Genomic DNA, 21,343 nt, shown 5'->3' with positions numbered 1-21,343 from the left:
TCGGTACCTGGGTGGAGAAGGAAGGCGATGGGGAAAGCGCCCTGTAAGTTTCTTTCTCTGCAGCTTTGCAAGGCAGTGAAGCCTTGTCAATTTCATCTGCTGGTGGAGAGCTCGGGGCCGCACGCGGCTGTAGTGCCTCTATCGCCACATGGGGGCGGCGTTGACGGTGCCAAGGAAGAGCCCGGTGCCAGCAGATCAGCCCATGGTGCCGCCTGAGAGACTTGGCGGCTCGGCACCAAGGGGTTTAAAATCGCCGCTGCCGGTGCTGCTTGGGCGGCAGTTGGCGGTGCCGGCTTTCGCAGTCCTGCAATCGTCGGCTTCTGTGCAGTTTTTGGAGCCGGTGCCGGTCTCGTCTGTCCAGGCGCCCGTTTCTGCCCTGGGGCCGCTGACCCAGATGCCTCGTCAGGGCATCTCATTTTGGTGGTGGCTGGCAACGATCAAGCTGGGTACACCTTAGTCTTTTTCGTAACGGCTGTCCCGGGAGACGTTGCCTGCCGTTTCTGGGCTGCTGTGCCCGAGGCAAGGATGGTATCAGACTCTAGCGCCTTTCCATAAAGGATCAGCTTCAGGCGCAAGTCCCGATCCTTTCGAGCCCTCACCGTCAGTTTGCTGCGGTGGATGCATTTTTGAGGGACATGCGTCTTACCCAAGCACCTGACACAGGAATCATGCCCGTCGGATGCCAGCATGGGTTCTCGGCAGACTGAGCATTTCTTAAAACCGGGGGACGCCGGCATACTGAAGTAGTGGGGAGAGAGAAATTGACACGTACAATGTCTCCTACGCTCGTCCCCCTCAGGCCTTTTTTTTTTTTTTTTTTTTTTTTAAAAACACAGATAGCCGTAGAAACTGTCCAAAGTCTGTAGAAAACTGGCTTTTGGTTTTTTTTTTTGTAGAACTGGTCAATTTAACGCAAAAGTAAGGAAGGAAAGAGTTCTGAAACTATTTACAAATGTGAAGGCTCTGGGAGAAAACCGTTGGAAATGAAACTGACAAGAAGGAGCTCTCGTCTGCGACCGAGGGCGGCAGAGAGGAACTGAGCATGCCGGACCGCACACAACACATCAAAGGCGCGAATGCCACCTTGGGCAGCCACGCATGCGCGGTCCAGCGGACCACAGCTCTGATAGCTCTCCGATTTGCGGCGCCGGGACAGGACCCGACACCCGGAGTGGAGCACCCACGGGGCCACTCGAAGAAGAACCTACAGTGTTCTGCAATGACCACTCTGGCCCGCACTTTCAACTCTGCTGCGCTCTAGGTACACAGGAAAAGCCCTGGGAAAATTTGAATTTCAGTTCCTATTTGGACAGTGTAAAGAGCAGAGCTGGCAGCACACCTGACCATGAATGCTCCAGGTTGCAAATGAGCTCCAGCACGGAGCACACAGGAAATCCTAGATCTGACTGCAGTGGGGAGAACAATCTGTGCAGGCAGAACTATGAAGCAATGGAAGAAATTCTAGTACAGTAATTCCTCATTTAACACTACAGATATGTTTCAGAAAATGATTGTGTAAAGTGAAAACGTGTTATGCGGGATCAATTTTCCCATTGAAAATAATAGAAAAGGTGGGGGTTGTGTTTCAAGTGATGGTGTCTGTTGGAACCAGGACATTAGGTTGGGGGAGAAAGGAGACTGGGTTACAGGAGGAGGGGGGGGGGGGGTGTTGGGCTCTGGGGAAGGGAAAGGGAGGAGAGGGGAGGGGGATTGGGTTGGGAGTATGCCCCTGTGACAGGTCTGCCGGGACCCGCACTGTGTCCGGCGAGAGGGGGAGGGGTCCGTTAGCAGCAAACAGCGCAGCGAGCTGTGAACCCTCCGCTGTTTTGCAGGGAGGCGGGGGAAGCCCCGTGCAGCCACTGGCAACGGGCCGGCTGGGGAAACCCAGCCGACAGCCTACAAGAGCGGGCAAAGGGGGAGTCAGCAGGCAACAGCTAGTCCGGCAAGAGGGAGTCAGCGGGGAACGGTGCAGAGAGCGGCAAACCCTCTGCTGCTTTGCAGGGAGGCGGGAGAAGCCATGTGCAGCCACCAGCAATGGGCTGGCTGAGGAAATCATGTTATTCCGGGGGTGGTCATGTAATTCCAAAGCGTTCCCAAAAAAAAAAATCATGCTATCGCGAAAAAGTGTTAAGCGGGCACATGTTAAATGAGGAATATCTACGCCAAAAAATACACAGAACATGGTGAAAAAAGGATAGGCCAGGGACACCTAGCAGTGCTGCGTGAAAATAAATGAACTCAGGAAAGCATATCAGAAGACAAAAGAGGCAAACAGACGATCTGGGTCAGAGTCATAAACATACCACTTCCATGAGCAGCTGCATGGAATTCTAGGGGGTCCTGACCAGTGTCCTATAGGTGTCTGTGGATACCTCCCCAAGAGGCTCTTCAAGCAGCCTTGGGCAACAACAGGGACGACATTGTTATGAGAAAGGAGGAGGAGGAGCCTGGCTCAGCCCCTTGTTGTACCACCGGCTGATCTCCCATTTTAGGCTTCAGAAAATGGGGAGGAAAGTGGGGGCATGTGAGTGACAGAGGGAGGAAGATGAACATAAGAACAGCCATACTGGGTCAGACTATCGGTCCATCTAGCCCAGTAGCCCTTCTTCCAACGACGAATGCTACATGCCCCAAAGAGAATGAACAGAACAGGTAATCAAATGATCCCATCCTGTGTTGCCCATTCCCAACCCTGACGTACAGGTCAGGGACACCAGCTCTACCCTGTAAGCCGCCTTGGATATTTTAAACAGAAAGGCAGGGTTAAAATGTTAAAATAAATAAATAAATACCCATTCTAGCTCATAGCCATTGATGCACCTATCTAGTTCTTTTTTAGCCCTGATAATATCCTGGCCTTCATAACATCATCTGGAGGAAGTTCCACAGATTGACTGTGCATTTTGTAAAGAAATACAGTAAAACTCCAATAGTCCGGCACTCCTGATAGTCTGGCATCAAAATAGCAAGAGCCTAGTGAGTGAGCTTTGGCAAAAAATGAGTCACAAGGTAACAGCGGCAGCGGCTGAACTGAGCCGAAAGGGTAAAAAAAGGCTTAAAAAACTAAAACATTACAGTACACTGTACACAGTATGTACAATAAAAAGGGTTAAGAACACTTTATATACAGTATATAATGTATACAGTGTGTATATATATATATATATATATATATATATATATATATATATATATATATATATAACCATCTTATAGTACCTCCTGATAGTCCAGCATATTTGATAATCCAGCACCACCTAGGTCCCATAGGTTCCGGATTATCGGAAGTCTATTGTACTTCCTTTTGTTTGTTTTAAACCTGCTGCCTATGAATTTCATTTAGTTACCCCTTGTTCTTGTATTTTGGAAAAAAGAGTAAATAACACTTCTGTATCTACTTTCATTACTCGTGTGTAGATTTTATAGACCTCTACCTTATCCCCACTTAGTCTCCTCTTTTCCAACCTGAAAAGTCCCTGTTTTATTAATCTCTCCTCATATGGCAGCTTCTCCATACTCCATTTTGATTGCCCTTTGCTGAACTTTTTCTAAAGACTATCTTTCTTGAGAAGAGGTGACCACATGTGTACACAGTATTTGAGAGATGTGGTCCTACCATGGATTTATATAGAGGCAAAAAAGCAAACAATGTTGGTAATCATTAAGAGAGGGATAGAGAATAAGACAGAGACTACATTAGTGCTTCTACAAAAAAATATGGTATGCCCACATCTTGAATACTGCATGCAGATGTTGTTGCCTCATTGTTTGCTTTTTTGACTGCTACTGCACATTCAGTGGATGTTTTCCAAGAACTACGCATAATGGTTCCAAAAATCTCTTGAGTGGTTTGAGACCCATAGCTGTATGGTTTGGATTATGTTTTCCAATGTGCGTTATTTTACACTTATTGACACTGAATTTGGTCAGGCAGTTTTGTTAACTCTTTGGTCAGCTTTGGAGTGAACAATCCTGAATACATTTGGTATCATCTGCAAATTATCTACTTCACTGTTTACTCCCGTTTCCAGATATTTACAAATACGTTGAATAGGACTGGTTCCAGTGCAGACCCCTGGGGGACCAGTCTGTTCTGATGGAGTGAGTAGGGGCAGGGCGTCAGAGAAGAAGTGGCACAGGGGTATTTCGGTTTATGTGATTAGATAATTAGCAACCCTAATCCCTGTTTCTCTCATTAAGATGTTTTCCTGTCACTTTAAATACTCAAGAATACTGTAGTTTAGTGATTTTCACATATACAATCACCAAGTAGAGGGACTATTTGGAAGTGTAAATTAGATGCTGTAATGGCCCTAACTGGTGTAGTGGAAACAAATGCTTGTTGAATCCCCGTTCTACTTCTAAATTGTTTCTCCCAGGAAAGGTATTTTTCTCCATTGTACTTCCTTCTCTACACTGGAAATCCTACACGGGAATTCACTAGCACAGACATCTGTTTCCATGCTAAACGTCACACAAGCCAAAGGGATTTTGCACCGGCACAGCAGAAGTCAGCATGAATGAATCCTGACAGGATAGGGTTTATAATGATTTCATTTCTGCTGTTAAGCTTCTTCAGAAAACTACATAAATATGATTAAATATGAAGTACCTTATTATGGCCAAACTGTTCACAGAACATCTAAGGGTGAGCACTCAAACTAAGATTTGAACATTAACATCCAGTGACAGAGAAAAAAATAAAAAAAAGATAGGTAATACGGTCGTAAGTGAGCAATGTTAGTCATCACAGGACAAAATGACTAGATTAGACACAAGTGGCATTTTAAAACATGCAAGCCACACACATGCATTAGTGGAAAAAAAGATCAAAAAGCATAACAGAATTAAATTAGAAAATTAACTTTTATTGGTTTCATTCCCATCCAAATATTGTTGTTAAAGGGGAGGAAGGGGTAATTTGGCCCCGTCAGAGATTACTTTAACAAGTGCTACTTAAAAAGTCAAAGCTGCATCATTGAAGGCCAGGATCATTCGGCCAGCAAAGCAAGGAAAAAAATAGTAATATTTCTGTTTAACTGCTTTACTAAATTTGGTTGTAATGTCAAACTGGCAATAGTTAGATGTATACTCTTCAATCCCAGCTGCAAAGAGAAATGCATTAGTGAATGGAGATAAAAATTTAGCAAGACAAGAAAGTGAAAAATCAAAAAAAAAGAATGTGATTAAGAAATTGTGATTCTGAAGATAGTCACCTTTTTGTTTTCTTGACAGAACAGGGCTGCATGAAGACCCCCCTCTAGCTGCAAATCACAAAGTAATACATCAGAGTAAAGAACAAAGCTGCTGAAATTAAGCAGGAATTCTAATAGCCTCATAAGGTCATTAGATAAACATTAGAAAATTAAATAGAAAATCTCTTAAGGTTTCAAATCCTTGTGAGGTAGAATATCTCTAAATGTTGTACTCAAACACTTCTTCGCACTACAGAAAAAAAACTCAGCTGAAGTTTTGTATACTTTTAAAAGCACAATTAATTTGTCATTGCAGTATTTTTTTTAGTGTGGCTAATGAATTACCACCTACTAGCAGCAAACTTGTATATTAGAGATTGAAATGTTCATTCTTTCCTCTAATGCAGAAAATGAGTTCTGCATAAAAAGCAAAGTTTTTTTTAAAGTCCAATCAGGGATTAAGATTTTCATTTCAGGAACTTAAAAGAGTGAAGATAGTATTTTATTTATAAGAACATGCATCTCGGACAAAAGCATCAAAACCTTAAAAAACAACTACAGACAAGCTTAATTTATCTTGGTAGTAGGGCTGTCAATTAGTGGGCATTAACGCCTGCGATTAATGCAGGGCAGAATTAACACATTAAAAAATTAACTTGAGTTAATCGCAGAGGTTAGCAAACCAACATGAACTGCTTCAGAGACCATCTCCGGTAAGCCGCAGTAATGCAAACCGCCACCAAAGGGCAAACAGAAAAACAAAGCAGCCAGAAAGGAGGGGAAAAAAACTGAAGCGGTGGTTCCAGCTCCAGTGGAGAAGTAAACAAGAAAAGTAAAGATCCTGACACACATCCCTCTCCCCTCCCAGATGATCATATATTTTTTTTTTTAAAATAAAACAGTTGGGGAGGGAGGGCTTGCCCAAACTGTCCACACACACACACACCCACCCACCGCAGGGCTCACCTAAGCCACCTCTCTTTGCCTCCTGGGGCTGGGACTAACCCTCCCCCCCACATCTTATTCTGGGGCTGAGTCCCCCCCTTCCAAACTCTGCACTGCCCATGGTGGGGTCCACAAACACACACACACACACACACACACACACACACACACACACACACACACAGAGAGCCCAGGGGCTGCCCCCCACCCCTGAGCCCTATGCCATCTGCAGGCCGAGTCTCCCCTCTCCCCCAAACTCTGCAGTGCCCACAGCAGAGTCTACCTCCCTCTGGCCCTGGGCCACCCACAGCTGGGGCAGAGATAAAAAAGGATACATTGATTATATAAAATTTAAGTTCAGCTTTCATGATAGAATTTGTACTACAATACTTCAGTGGGGTGAACTGAAGGTTTTTTTTTTTTTTTTTTTTTTTACAGTGTAAATGCTTTGTAATAAAAAATAAATACAAAGTGAGCACTATGTACTTTGTATTGTGTTATAATTGAAATCAATATGTTAGAATATGTAAAAAGCATCCAAAAATATTTAAATAGATAGTATTCTTATTACTGTTTTACAGTGTGATTAATCGCAATTAATTTTTTTAATTGTGATTAATTTTCTTACTCGCTTGACAGCCCTACTTGTTGGTAAACTGGACAACTGATAATGAGCTTTCATAGTTAATGTACATTTTAATTAGATCAGCTTTCCATGCATCACGGTTGCCTGGTGAAAAGATTGGTAATTTTCTCATCAAGTCATCAAATAGAATGGTGGTCTGACAACTTCTGGTTAAACAAAAGGAGGTAAGCACAAAACGTGAGACTGTGCTAAGATATTTATGTTAAGAATTTTGAGCCACATTCCCATATCTCCAATATGTGCATAAAGAACCTGCACACCTGCTTCTGAAAAAGCTCGAAGTTTCCATACACAGGTTTTTAAATGCTATTTTTTTAAATCATTTTGGCTAATTCAGGATTTTAAAAAGCCTGCAATGTATGCTTTGCTCTCAGCTAAAAACACCAAAAATATTGCTTACCTATAAGCTCTAATATGCTTCCACTGCGGCTTCTGCTGATAGACTCATCTTTGGATACACTGACCTGTGTAATGCCCCCTGAAGTGGTCAGGGCATGAAGAAGATCAGGTGGTGGCGTTCTAAAAAGTTGCTGTAATAGTTCTAAAGCTCCAGTCACAACGTTATGGTCCTGATGCTGAGTGTAATGCAAAGTCAGCTCATAGACCTATAAATTGAAGAAACCTTAGAAAGTAAATATTTATAGCTATAGTCTTTTCTAAATAGGTTCATACACCACCCTCACAGCCATGTTCTAATCTTCCAGTAGTGCATTAAGTGATGTGATTAACATCTGTCAGATAAAGTTTGTTTTCCCTCATCCTTTTCCCACAAAGAAAATTCTATGAGTAATGTGGGGTTTTGTTTTGGTAAGGTTTTTTATTTTAAAACAGCATATATATTGCTATATTAGAAAAGGCAAGTCAAGTACGTTTGTGATGGTCCTTAGTGCCTACTAATAATTCATAATATTGCCATTGCACTTTGTAGTGATATGTATTTTGCCAATCACAAAATAAAATAAAATAAAAAATAAACCCTTCACAACTCAGAAATAAAATAGTTGATGACAAATATGAGAAATAGAATATAGTGTATATTACAAGGATGTTTATTGCCTCAAACCAATTAATACTTAAAATGAGTTACAATTTGACTGTCACCTGTATAAGCTGATCTGGAGAAGGTGAAATCTCTGTTTCTTTTCTTGTTACACCAAAACTGCCTTTCAGACTGGTATCCTTCACTTGCTGCTGCAGTAATGGTATTAGATACCTTAGTGTGAGCAATACTCCAAGAATTAAAAGAGTAGGATGTTCATCTTCCACAGGTACTAACAGACCTGCAAAAAAAATGACTTATCTTATTGGTAATACAAGTACTATGCAGCAACTCAAGACGATATCAACAGTTTTTACTTATTAAAAAAAATAACACTATGTCAGAAGCATTTTTAAGAGAGATGGAAAACAAAAATGGTTTACTACCCTGTTCTGAAATGGTTCTTCAAAATGCACTTCACATTTTCATTCCACTTCAGGGGTATGTGTGTAACCAACTTTTCTCTTGGTTTATCCACTGGTGCAGGATTGAGGCCTTTAAACCAGCTCCCTGCATGCACAAGATCCCGCATGCCCCTCTCCTCATCCCTCTGTTTCAGAGGCAGCAGTGAAGGGCAGCAGGCAGCTCCCCATGCATACCAAGAGCCTGTGTGTAACCATGTACATTAAGTGATCAACCCAGGCTCATCAATTAACCATGTACATGGTTACATTTTCTCATCCGTAGTAGGTACACTGGCATATGTAGGAAAAAAATCCTGAATTGAATCTTGTGTCAAAACTAAAAGGCCTTTCATCATGACACAATTGTAATGAACAGCTGGTATGACAATGTAAAAAAAATCTAGCAATGTCCAAAAAGACAGCAACGTATGAACATTCTCCTAATCTTTATAAACATTTGTAATTATATGGCCTGACAAGTAGAATTCTACTACCTTAATTATGATTTTTGATGCAGAGGCAAATATATAAAAGTATGTAAGGAGGGTCAGCTCTCAACATTCATAACTCTACCATCATCCTTGGTGCAGTAATTATTAAAAATGCTACTTCCTTCGAGAAACGCAGCAAAGAGCAGGCAGCAACCAATTCAAAGAGCAATCCCGTCATCATTTCTGGCACCAGACCCAGAAAGGAAAGATCTAGGACACTGGGATATAAACTGTCCACACCCTCCCAAAATCTGACAAATGGACCAAAAAATACCAAGTCCACCCTTTGTGGAAAGCAGAGATCATTTAGGCAGTTAACGGATATGCCTTGTTGTTTTTGGTGGAACAAGTAATCCAAAACATGTTGGAGAGAAGCTAAGATTGGTTAAACACCTTTCTGTCTTGAATATAAGGATAATCATTTAAACTTTAACAAGTAAGAGTATTGTATAGATAGCTTTCGGATATTCAGGAAAATGTTTGCACGTGTCCTTGAACACTCTGCCCCTTCAGGAATTAAACATGGAATATCTAGGCTAGGGGTGGCCAACCCACGGCTCGGGAGCCGTATGTAGCTCTTCAAAGAAAAACTTGCGGCTCCTGCACCAGAGGCTCTGAAAGGGTCGGCATCCTATGCAGAGTTCAAAATGGTCACCTTAAAAGGGCAATGCCTGCTCTGCTCTTAAAAGGGAAAATTACAATTCTGCACACCCACCTCAACAGGACTATTTTGAGACAGCTACTGTCCTTAAAAGATCTTGATAAGACTTGTAACGTAAGGAATTTTCAACATATAAGAAATCCCATTGAACTACAGTCTCACTTGGCGATGAGGATGATGAGTGCAAAGACGACTGAGGCGGATCCTGCTTTAGTGCAGTATGTAGACATTTCAAAGCCAGCAGGCCTGGGAGTCTTGCTTGGTAACAACAATAACCTCCTGAACCGCTTCATGTGTTTCATGAACGTTATCTATTATAAAAGCTACAAAAGGTCCTTGACTCTGGATATCTGGTTGACAGGAGCTCAACTCCATGGATGAAAGAGAAGGCAAATGCTGCAGGACTGCAAGTTACCCAACCATGATGGTGTTGTACCTGATGGTGCTGAGGTTCAAGAGCTTCACTCAAATACACCGCTACAAGGGATGATATGCTAGTTTACCCCTGCAGTGCACAGATCTAGAAAGTGCTATGTGCACTCATGATCCCAGAGAACCAGCATGTAACCTGGGGGGAGGGGAAGGGCACCACAGATGGGAGTTGCTCCAATGAGCCTCACAGGGTTGGAGGAGCGCTCAGTCTGAGGTGGGCAGGGAAGTGGTCTAGCACCTACCAGTTAACCTTCTATATCCCTAACTCAAAACTTAGTTCCTCAAATACAGAAAGCCAGCGATATCCTTCAAGGATGGCTTTTAAAGAAGGAAAAACGAACATGAGAGGTGCTTCAGGAAATGTAGGCATCCACTAATGAGAAGCAATTAGAAAGTCAAAACAGATACCCTTGGGGGGAAAAGAGCCAAGATCCTTCTCACCAAAAGATAACTCTGCTGCATACAACCATGGTTTCCTCACATTTTGTTATCCTTTTCAGATCCTAGAACAACCCCTCCCAATGCTCCAACTGTATGCTTCCCTTCTTTGATTTACCTTTCAACATCAGAGAATAATCTCTGACACCCTCACTGGGCTGTGTCCATCTAAACAATGAAATAATTATAACATTGATTTGGATTTTAGTTTTTTTCTGTTTTTTTATGAAAGCTGAAAAATACCATCATTTCTTTGCCAAGTCTTATTCTTTTAGCAATAAATCCTTGTTTATTGCATTAATAGAACTAGAATTAGAAAAACATTTTCATAGGTGACAGACTAATGAAACTGTTTGTCCTTCAAACACATGGGGAGTTGTAATTTACTATATTACTCAAACTTTTCTTTTTTTCCATTAGATACATGTATCTGATTTGGGAAGCAGTGTTGAGTACCATAGAGGTATGTCATTATGTGTCTGTAAAAGTCCCATTGACAAAAGACAAAAATTAAACCTACCTATTTTTTCATTATGTTGATTAAGTGTACCATAGAGTAGCGGCCCTCAACCTTTCCAAACTACTGTACTCGTTTGGGGAGTCTGATTTGTCTTGTGGACACCAAAGCTTCACCACACTTAAAAACTATTTACTTACAAAAAAGTGCCAGTGCATACTACTATTAAATAACTACTTTACTTTCTCATTTTTACCTATAATAAAATATATTGATTAGAATATGAATACTATACTTGCATTGCAGTGCATAATGTATACAGCTGTATAAACAAGTCACTGTATGAAATTTTAGTTCATACTAACTTCACTACTGCTTTTTATGTGGTCTGTAGCAAAACCAGCAACTATCTAAATGAGTTGATGTACCTCCTATAAGATCTCTAGCTGCCCCCAAGAGTATGTAAACTCCTGGTTGAGAACCATTAAATATATGGAGACATACCTATCTCACAGAACTGGAAGGGACCTTGAGAGGTCATCAAGCCCAGTCCCCTGCCTTCACGGCAGGACCAACTACCATCCCTGACAGATTTACTCCAGATCCCTAAATAGCCCCCTCCAGGATTGAATCACAACCCTGGGTTTAGCAGGCCAATGCTGAAACCACTGAGCTATCCCTCCCGCCTTTGCCATAAAGCAGACACTTGTTACACTTAACATGAAAGAAAATGTCTGAAGCAAAACTATAATATAACATAGTAATTACTATCATGATTTTATTTGGCCAATTCTGTTTTTCCCCCAATATTATTCATGCCTTATGAAGTAGGAGCAGTTTTCTGAATTTTACCTAAAAGCACATTCAGTAGCCAGGTATAAAAATATTGTGTTCTTCGTGAGTGTTGACAGATGCTTACTGCTGATCCAGCTGCTGTTCGACGGATAGTAGGAGAACTGGATTTAAGATTAGCAATAAAAGCCTTCAATAAAACCTAAAAGGTTGCAAAAAATAAAAATCATGAAAGTTAAAGGCAGGCAGAAGTCAGTAAGCAAGCAAACAATAAAATTCTTGCCCTCTACCCTCCCAAAAAGTTATTTTGATTTAAAAGTTACTATAAGAAATCAAAAGGGTACTGAAGAACATGTTTTACAAGCCTAATTATAAATAACATATACTTTAATAATTCAAATCGGTAGAGGTTACAGTGTAAGTCAATCACATTTCATTAATGGTTCTAATGGTTGATTAACTATGTACTCATGTACAATACAAATATTTCTTAATAGTTTAAAGCAGCATTACCTTGATTTCGTTGTCATTTGCAAAGTTGCCAAATGCTGCCATGATTTTTGGTATTGCTGCAGCCAGCGTCTCTTGTACTGATTCTTCAGGTCGTTTACTTATCCGTGTTAAACAGGGCAGTAAGTTCACTAAGTATGGCCTAGTTACAGCACAAGAAGAATTTTTTTTGGTCAATACTACTTTACATATCTAATCATAAGCAGTTGATATATTCTTTCTAATGCTCCCCCCCCCCCCCATCAAATCTGAGTGCTATACAACAGTACTATATACATTCAAAGATATAATATAGCAACAATATAGCATAAACATCATTATGGTGATAAGTGGAAAGAGTTTAAAAGAGTACAAAACACTGAACTAAATTTTGGGGTAGGGGCCATTATCTTTAGCAGAGCAAAACACAATGGGGCCTGCTATTAATTTCAATGGACTACTTAGAATCAAAGTGTTAAAAGATGTTAAACTGTCACTGTCCAACCTTAAACAATTTCAAACAAACTTCAGTTTTTGGCATACACGGACAGACCTTTCCTGCTTAGTACAATAGCAAGAACACCATTATTTTTTAATACAGAAAATAAATAAGTATTTATACAGTACAGTAATACAGAAAATAAAGAAAAATAGTTAAAGCATTTGGATTGTAAACTGTTAAATAAAGGCTTTCATTTTAAAAAGAACCTTTGCTCACTTTCTCTTTAGCTATACAGAGTTTTTAAAAAGGAATGCACCCCCTTTTAATATTCTTTCAATAGTAGAAAAGATGTTGGTGAAAGTCCCCAAAAAGGGAGTGATAGGTATAATCCCTTCATTAACTTGCCCATCAATTAGGCCTAAGTTCCAATGTACCATATAGTGAGTTAGCGTGGCCCCCCACTGAACCAAAGGAGGAAACTCCCACAAAAAACCCTTCGTGAGCAGTACCAGAGCCACCCAGCTCCACCCACAGCAAACAGAAAGGTGGGGCCGGAGGTATAAAGAGAAGAGCTTGGCTGCCAAGCAGGGCAAAGGCTCTTCCCCAGCCACAGTGGAGGAAGGCCCTGCCACACTGCCCTCAGAGGGAGAACTGGGTTGGGCCACCTGGCCTACTGCCGGACTCTGAGCACTGGCCTAGACCACCATGGCCGCTGCCAGACCTGGATCATTGGACAAGGCTGCAGAAGACACTGCCCAAGCCCACAGATTTACCCGGACCCCCAGGACCCTTGCTAGGCTGGACTGCCTGGACTCTTACCCACGCAGGACCCAAAGCCCGTGGACATGCTGCCAGCACCTCCATCACAGCTGATGCTGAGGAGCAGCCCCCAAGCCATGGAGGCCCCCAGGGGGAACAGGGCCCAGGAACAGCCAATGCCAAGGCAGCTGAAGAAATGGAGGTCAGCTGGGCAGGGCATTGCGGTTCGGACCTCTGCTGACCCACCAACCCAGATGGCGCATTATAGCTTAGAGCCCCGCCAGCCCAGTGGCCGTGGCGCCACCACTGCTAGGGCCTTGGGCTGGGACACAGTGGAGCAGGTGGGCCTACATCTCCCCGCCAGCCCCTTTCCTTGGGTGGCAGATTCCCCCTGTAGGGAAAGAAGCCCCTGCGCGTCAGCTCTCTGCCAGCAAGTAGACCCAACACCATCTCAGCCTGCAGATAGACCTGGACTTTGAACTCTGTGGACTACTCAACTGTTTTTGGACTCCTTGTTAATCGATTGCTGGCCTGACCTGCCCTTACGCAGGGCCCAGCCTTCCAAACTGGCTCTTCCTGCAGTCAGGCCTGAGCCTTAAACTGTTGCTCAGACTACAAATGCACTGTTTAACTGTTTGTCACCCTGCCCTGACCAAGGGTCTGTGCTCTGTAGACTGTTGATTAGCGTACAAACGTATTACTTAACTGTTTGTCATGCCGCCCTGATACAGGGCCTGGACCCCTACACTGTAGTGCAGAGTACTGCCTTAACAGTTGATTTGTTGCCACACCCCTGAACAAGGGCATGGCCTCTAGCACTGGGATTGTTGACCTGCAGTGAGGCCTAAAGCCCTGAACTTCAGAGGCTCGCAGTGAGTCAATTAGTGTGGCCTCCTGCTGACGAACTCTTACACACCAATTTTGGTCCATTAATTTCAAATCCCACACACTTCGTCAGATGTGTCACCAGAATCCAAAGTATTACCTTTTGCCAACAGCATCTTGTGACAGAGATTCCACCTACTTTCCCACGGGTAGGCTCACAACTAGGATAGGCCTACTGAGGCCCAGTTATTGCTACTGGCCCCAATCCTTAATAGGATCTTTGGATCATACAAGCTACAGAAAAATGATTACAAGGTAAGGAGGTGAAGAAAGATGGTGTAATAGTTACAAACACAAACAGGAAATCACGCAACTTGGGCCCAATTTACAACCTCTACCTTGTGTTGCTTAGGCAAGCTTGGGAAAGTAATTCTTCAAATCTGTGGTTTGGGTTCCTCATCTGAAAACTGGGGATCATTTAAGTTCCTTGAGATCAGATGCACAGCACTGTGCAAGCATGAAGTATTTTGGGTGACTACATTGTCAAGACTTTTCAGTTAACATATGTAACAGTGAAACACAATAAGGCTTGGTGGAGATACTCAAATTACATCAAAATCATATTATCTGGGGGGAAAAAAGATAGTGATACCACTGAATTATGATTTTCAAAGAACCATAGACAAATCAACTGAATCCCAGCCAACAGCTTTATTAAAACGAACAGCTGAATTTGGATTATGAAGCAGCACTACCACCAGAGATGTTGATTTTACTTTTTCTGTTTTATTTTTACATATGGCAGACAAGTAACACTTCTGCATACCAAAAACGTGAATCAACGAAAGGATTTTAAGCAGCACAAGCTTACCTGCATTTCTGAGGTCGAACCAGATGAGCAAGTTCAGCAAACCTCCAAACTGCAGCTCGGAGGCTTCGAGAAGCACCATTCTAGATATATAACAAATAATACTTCCAATCAATCAGCAATCACAAACAGCCTTGAAAAATGGATAAAATGATTGCCTGCATATGAATTTTAACTTTAAAAAAAAAATCAATTCCCTAATATCTCATGCTTATAAATTGTACTATGGCTTCCAGACAGGAAGTGATATTAAAAAAAAACAAACTTAAGTTCTCTCAGTTGAAAAGGAAAATAAACCTGTGTTGTAAAATGATAAAACTCCAGGGGAAAACTTTAAAAAAATTGAGCAAATGATCAAAATAGGGATCATATGACGTAAACATATTCAAGAGTAAATGGCTTGGTCAAATCAACTTCAGTGATAAGAAAGCCTACAATAACAATACATGGTTCTTGCTCCTTGTTTCCCCTCCTGCATCCCACAGGATAATAGAAGATACATAAAATGCAAACATCTACTAGCTCCAGGGCAAGAGTAATAAATTCAGGCTTTGCTTTATAGCCCAAGATGGCAGGGCAGTTTCAAGATAAAGAGAGTACGATATTTATTTTCTTTAAGCAGACAGGCTCAGTCTTGTCATTCAGCATAAAGGGAACATTAGTTTAAATCAGTTCTATTTTTGGAAGTGGAAGCTGAATCCTTTGTCAAAGAGTATTTGGAGCCTACAAGCAATGTATGAAATGGTAACTTACTGTAACTGGGTTCTTCAAGATGTGATGAAGACACATATTCCACTTAGATGTGTATACGATCTGCTCACTGGAGGCAGAAAATTTTTCCTAGCACTATTTGAAAAGAGGCAGTGCTCACACCTCATAGCCAACCCCCTCATCCTGCTATATGAGGTGACACTAACCTGAGTCCATTCAGTTCCTTTGCACTGAACACCCAGAGGAAATACTTGATGCAAAGGGGAGGGAGTAGCCCAGAATTAAGAGGAAATTGCTGCAAACAGTTTTGTTTCTGGTGCTGAAAAACATACTGGCCCCACAGTTGGCAGTGGTGCCAAGGTAACTGATGATACCAAACAGAAGGAACATGAGTGCTCCTATGGGCACAGGAATACTGAAGAAATTCCTGGTGCTGAGGAGATCACTTGTGCTGAGCCCCACTTCCACCAACTGCAAAGGGGAAACATCAGGGCACAGTGCAGATGGACACACAGGTTCAGCAGGCCACCCAGCCAATGGGACTATAAAGGTCACAGTCTTGGCAAATTCCTGAACCAAGGGAGAGGTCAGGAGAGAGAGGCAGAGGAAGTCTATTGCCACCTGATATGCTCCAATGCAGAAACACCATCAGTATAAAACTCAACCAAAATCTTAGTGCTAGAACCAGAGTCATCATCTGACCTCCCTGCTAGCATTCTCTGTAAGCTGTGCAGCCACTCAGGAGAGATTCTAACGTCACGCAGCTAATTAGCCGAGAACCCACAGCTAGTTTTTTTGTTTCTAATGGTAGTACACATTTGCACATTTCTTGGTGCATATAAAAAAAATTCTGCTCATGGATAGGAAAAAAATTCAAGCAGACTGAAAAAGACTAGAGAGAACCGCATAGTACTGGGGAGTGATTGATGGGACCCATTCCTTCTCACACAAGTATTCGTTCTGTACCAATCTGCAATTTTTCTGGAGAAGACAGACATGTCCCCACACACCCTGGCCCAGATGAAAACTTTTCCTTGGTACAAGTGACAGGGAACAACTCCTCCAACTCTTCGGAGAGGTACCAGCTTCAGAGAGCAAAGCAGCAGCACTCTTAGAACCCAAGGATTACCTGCACTCTGATGAAGGCCTTGGGGCTGAAGCAAGTTACACAGCCTGCTTCAAGCAGGTGCTGCTTTAGATGAATATTCCTTGTCACCCGAGTACATTTGGTAAACAATCTGCAAAAGTGAACTCCATTATTTGACATGGGCCTCTCCTGAGCACATCGCCCCCCTACACCATGGACACAAACGTTTAAACAAGGGATGTTAAATATCAGTTAATTGAATAGCCGAGCCACCTCATGAATTCTTATCGGTTAGGTGACTATTCTATAGTCCCCAGGGGTGGGACCGGCCTCACTCCCGAGAAGCCCCCTCCCACTCTACACTGCTGCCTCTGTATCAGAGGCAGCAGTATGGGGTGCCAGGCGGGAGCTGGTCAGCGAGGGGATCCAGTTTAAAAACCAGCTCCCTGCGCAGATCATCTGCCTGCCACCCCACACTGTTGCCTCTGATAAAGAGGCAGCGGCATGGAGTGGCAGCAGCCCTTGTCGGGGGGGGGGGGGGGGGGGGGGGGGGGGGGGGGGGGGGGGGGAGAGAGACGGAGGGCATCTTAGCTCCTGGACCCGAATGAGCCGGGCTGCCGCCTGTCCAGCTCCTAATACACTCTAATGTAGAGCCACAGCAGGAATAGGTCTCAAACCCATTGCAAGCCAGGACGGAGCTGGGCTGCTGACTAGTCTGCTAAAAAATTTACTGGCAGAGGTGTAGGGAGGGAAGAGAGAAATGCACGTAGTCTATAGCATAAACCTATAAGCTTCTGCTTATCAATTAAAAGACTACATTATTACATCCCTAGTTTAAACCCTGGTGGAGAGACCACCACAGAAATACTTAACTAAAGATAATCCCAATGAAACTAACACTATACTAAGGGTACTAATCTACTAATCTACAAGAACTCCTACTAAATAGTATAAAACTAGGACCACTAAATTTGGCATGCAGCTTCCTCTTGCAATAACTTAAAGCAAGGTAAGGATTTCATTGTGGCAGGAGAAACAGGGTATGCCCAGCATGGGACTACTTCTCAAAACCATACAGAAAAGAGAGAATCACCACTCAGGTGAAAGGGATGGCTGGGTGGCAGGTGCTTCTTTCCCCACCCTTTCAGGACTGCCCCAGGCCCAAATTTCCCACCTGCCCAGAAGCCTTTTAGGGAGGACTGGGGGGAAGTGAGGGGACTGGAACTCCCCCTTCCCTGATTCATACAAGCACATTGCTAGCTGTTCATCAAGAAGTTGGGGAAAGTTCATTTTGCTGCATTCCTTACTCAGGGTGGGAAGCGCAAGAGGCAGATGAACCTGGACCTGCCCCAGATGGGGACATGCACACCTCCTATAGCTATGCCCACTGGAGCCACAGCAGCCATGGAGAGGTGCTTTTCACTTGACCCCAATCTGCTGTGGTAAGAGGGGGCTGGGATAATCCTCTTCCCAGGGCACTCTGCATACTCAACCTCTCATTCACAGCCCCACCACAGAATAATGATTTCAATGAAACAAAATTGAGTTAAGTACCCGAGGACCATCATGTAAATCTTCTAGTTAACTGTATACAATTAGAAAGAGTCATTAAAACAGAAGGCATGAGAGGTGGAAAACACACAGAGCTCCAATTCCAGCCACAGGTGGTAAGAAAGAACTGAAGAGGATCACATCGGCACCATCTCTTGTAACCAGAAGATGGGGGCTAAGGTCTTGAGGAGTGAGCAAGCACATATACATCTACACGTGGATACTGATAATCAAAATTCTCCAGCTTCAGTGCAATGAGTGCATGCACACTTAAGTGGAATATATGGCTACGTCTCCTCAAAGAACAGATGGCAATGTTTCAAATTTAAGCTTAAAAATATTTTCCCCTTCTCTCTGTATCTCTATAATCTGTCTTTATAGATGAATATTCACAAGTCATTAATAGCACAGGTTAGTAGAAGATTAGCACCTCTCAATATATTTTAAAATCTTTTCATAAACTGAGCTCCTCTCACCCCTTAGAAGGAATGTCTGAAGTTATTTTTCTTAAAACTAATGGAAGTAATAGGTTTTATTTTTGTAATCAGTTATGATCATAATGCAAGAGCGCCTACATATATGGCAAATAACGAGAGACTTACATGGGGTTCCACAGGGTATTTTAGTCTTTCGCAAAGAAGAGCTCAAGTCGTAAATAGATGTTCTATCTTGCCTGAACACTATTCCAGAGAGTGGTATTATTACCTTACCTCTTATATTAAATATATTATACCATTAGAAATGTGTTAGAAATTATTAATGATAATATTGGTCCCTCTATACATTCTCTTCACGTGTATCTCTTCTCAGGTTCAGTAAGCAGTCTCCCAACGATATACTGTCCCACATTTAACATTTGTTTAATTTCTTCTTCCTTATTTTACAGGCACCTGTCTCAGAAGCTACCACAGACTAAAATAATTAGCTTGTATATATATAATACAAGTATGATCTTCCATGATATACAGGAGGTACACATCACATAAGCAGCTGTTAACAAGGGACATTTTTATGTTTAACATCCACACACACAAAAATATACATTAAAAAGAAACCAATAAATATAGTTGTTGCAGTAGATCAAATATCAAAGAGAAATTTAAACTTTTTAAAATAATCACTTCAAAGATCAATGAATAACAAAACACTTCATTATTTAATATCACATATGTCCAAAGAGAAAAAAGGAAAGAGCTATGCTCACCTTTTTAATCTCTTTATAGAGTTCTAACTGTAACCTAGGAAGGTTGGAATCCATCAAGGCCTGTAACAAAAAATGCACAGAGACTTTATTGTACAAAGCAGAATGTGTTTTTCAATTAACAATGTACTTTTGTACTGGAACAGATTCTCAAAGTACTAGGCAGTCTGACCAGATGCTCTTCTACTGGGGGGGTAGGAGAGGGACACCAAGTGTTAGAAGCTGCAAGACGCTCCTCTTTGCAAAAGCTTTTTAACCACTGCCAAAAGAGAGAAGGAAGGAAAGAGAAGAAGAGGGAAAAATCTCAAGTCTACTATTCAAAGGAAGTGGAAAAATAGAAGACTCCCATCCAATCTATTCGTTCCCACATCGTGTAAACCTAATCTATCTAGGAAGTGCTTAGAGTGATGAGAGTTGTTTGCTACTAAAACATATCTGAAGGAAAGGACTGCAGCCCTACTCTAAAGTGATCAGTGATTTGAACTTTTGTCAACTGGAAATCTAAAACATTTGGCAGTTTACAGGATCGAATCCAATACCAGTTAATGGAAGCAGGCTGATATTGCAATGCGTAAAACAAATTAAAACTTAATTCTTAATGGCATTGCCATTAAAGATTACATGTTACTAAGCACCAATTCTAAATTTGTTTTATCCATAGTCATTTCAAAATCATTATTTCTTTATAGACCCATTATAACAAGGGTCATGATAAACTAAAAATGACAAAAATAATTAATTACAAAAATAATACATTCCAATTTAATTATGTTAAGGATCCAAAGTGAGCTGTGAACTTACCCTCCACACTCAGTCTCTCCACTGTCATTTTTGCTAAATGTATATAAATCTCTCATGGTAGAATCCCAAGATTCACCCCACTCTGACAGGGTCATCAAATTATAGTTTGTTTGCCAACTGTATGGGGCTATCTAGATTACAGTCCTTGCTAAGACTTTCCTCTGGGACTTTTAAACTAGTAAAAGAATGCAATCACTGAACAGCTTATTCTTGGTGACCAAGCTACAACCTTCTCCTCTGCAGACACTCTGCCCTTTGCAGCTCAGTTTTTTTCACCACTTTCACAGAATCAGACATGTAGGGCTAGAAGGGACCTTGACAGGTCAAAGTCCGGGCCTCTGCATTAAGACAGGACCAAGTACACCTAGACCGTCCCTGACAGGCATTTGCCAAACCTATCATATACAGTAAACTTCCGATAATCCGGCACCTTTAGGACCCAGGGGGTGCCAGATTATCAGATATGCCGGACTATCAGAAGGGGGGGGCTATGAGGGGTCTGGAGTGGGGTGGGAGGGGATGCCACCCCAGACCCCTCATAGCCCCCCCTTACGATAGTCCGGCTCTGCCCCAGGCGTCCCTGATTCAGCTGCTGCTGGTCAGTTTCAGCAGCAGCTGAATCCGGTATGCCTGCAATAGAGCACCTGGGGTGCTGCTGGGTTGGTCCCGTAGCACCGAGGGGCGGTGCTACGGCACCAACCCAGCAGCACTCCAGCTGCTCTTGGGGACGCCTGGGACAGAGCAGCTGGAGTACTGCCCGGTTGGTCCCATAGCGCTGCCCCTCGGGTCTGCGGGATCAACCCGGCAGCACCCCAGCTGTTCTTGGGGACGCCTGGGGCAGAGCAGCTGGGGTGCTGCAGGGTTGGTCTCGTAGCGCCGCCCCTCGGCGCCGCGGGACCAACCCAGCAGGACCCCAGCTGCTCTGCCCCAGGGGTCCCCAAGTCAGCCGCTGCTGAAACAGATCAGCGGCTGATTCCAGGAAGCCCGGGGCAGAGCTGCTCTGCCCCGGGCTTCCTGGAATTAGCCGCTGATCTGTTTCAGCAGCGGCTGAATCGGGGACCCCTGGGGCAGAGCAGCTGGGGTCCTGCCGGGTTGGTCCCGCAGGGCCG

At 42.8% G+C, this 21,343-nt stretch overlaps 1 protein-coding gene across 5 annotated transcripts in view; it reads right to left on the bottom strand.

The window, feature by feature from the left end:
• Positions 1-21,343, bottom strand: part of HTT (huntingtin) — a 209,688-nt gene that overhangs the window by 169,416 nt on the left and 18,929 nt on the right. For 4 of the 5 annotated variants that reach the window (XM_075930825.2, XM_075930827.2, XM_006128261.5 and 1 more), the window contains exons 4-10: positions 19,437-19,496; positions 14,887-14,966; positions 12,014-12,152; positions 11,561-11,702; positions 7,888-8,066; positions 7,187-7,391; positions 5,217-5,264 (exon numbers count right to left, since the gene is read on the bottom strand). In XM_075930825.2, coding sequence (XP_075786940.2) covers positions 5,217-5,264; positions 7,187-7,391; positions 7,888-8,066; positions 11,561-11,702; positions 12,014-12,152; positions 14,887-14,966; positions 19,437-19,496 — 853 coding nt within the window. The remainder of the gene's footprint in view (positions 1-5,216; positions 5,265-7,186; positions 7,392-7,887; positions 8,067-11,560; positions 11,703-12,013; positions 12,153-14,886; positions 14,967-19,436; positions 19,497-21,343) is intronic. The other variant, XM_075930826.2, reaches the window with a different exon arrangement.

This window comes from Pelodiscus sinensis, chromosome 4, assembly GCF_052426305.1.
Source record: "Pelodiscus sinensis isolate ZL-2025 chromosome 4, ASM5242630v1, whole genome shotgun sequence".
NCBI classification, from domain to species: Eukaryota; Metazoa; Chordata; order Testudines; family Trionychidae; genus Pelodiscus; species Pelodiscus sinensis.
Note: the sequence above shows the minus strand (reverse complement) of the source record. Positions and strands in the feature narration are given on the sequence as shown.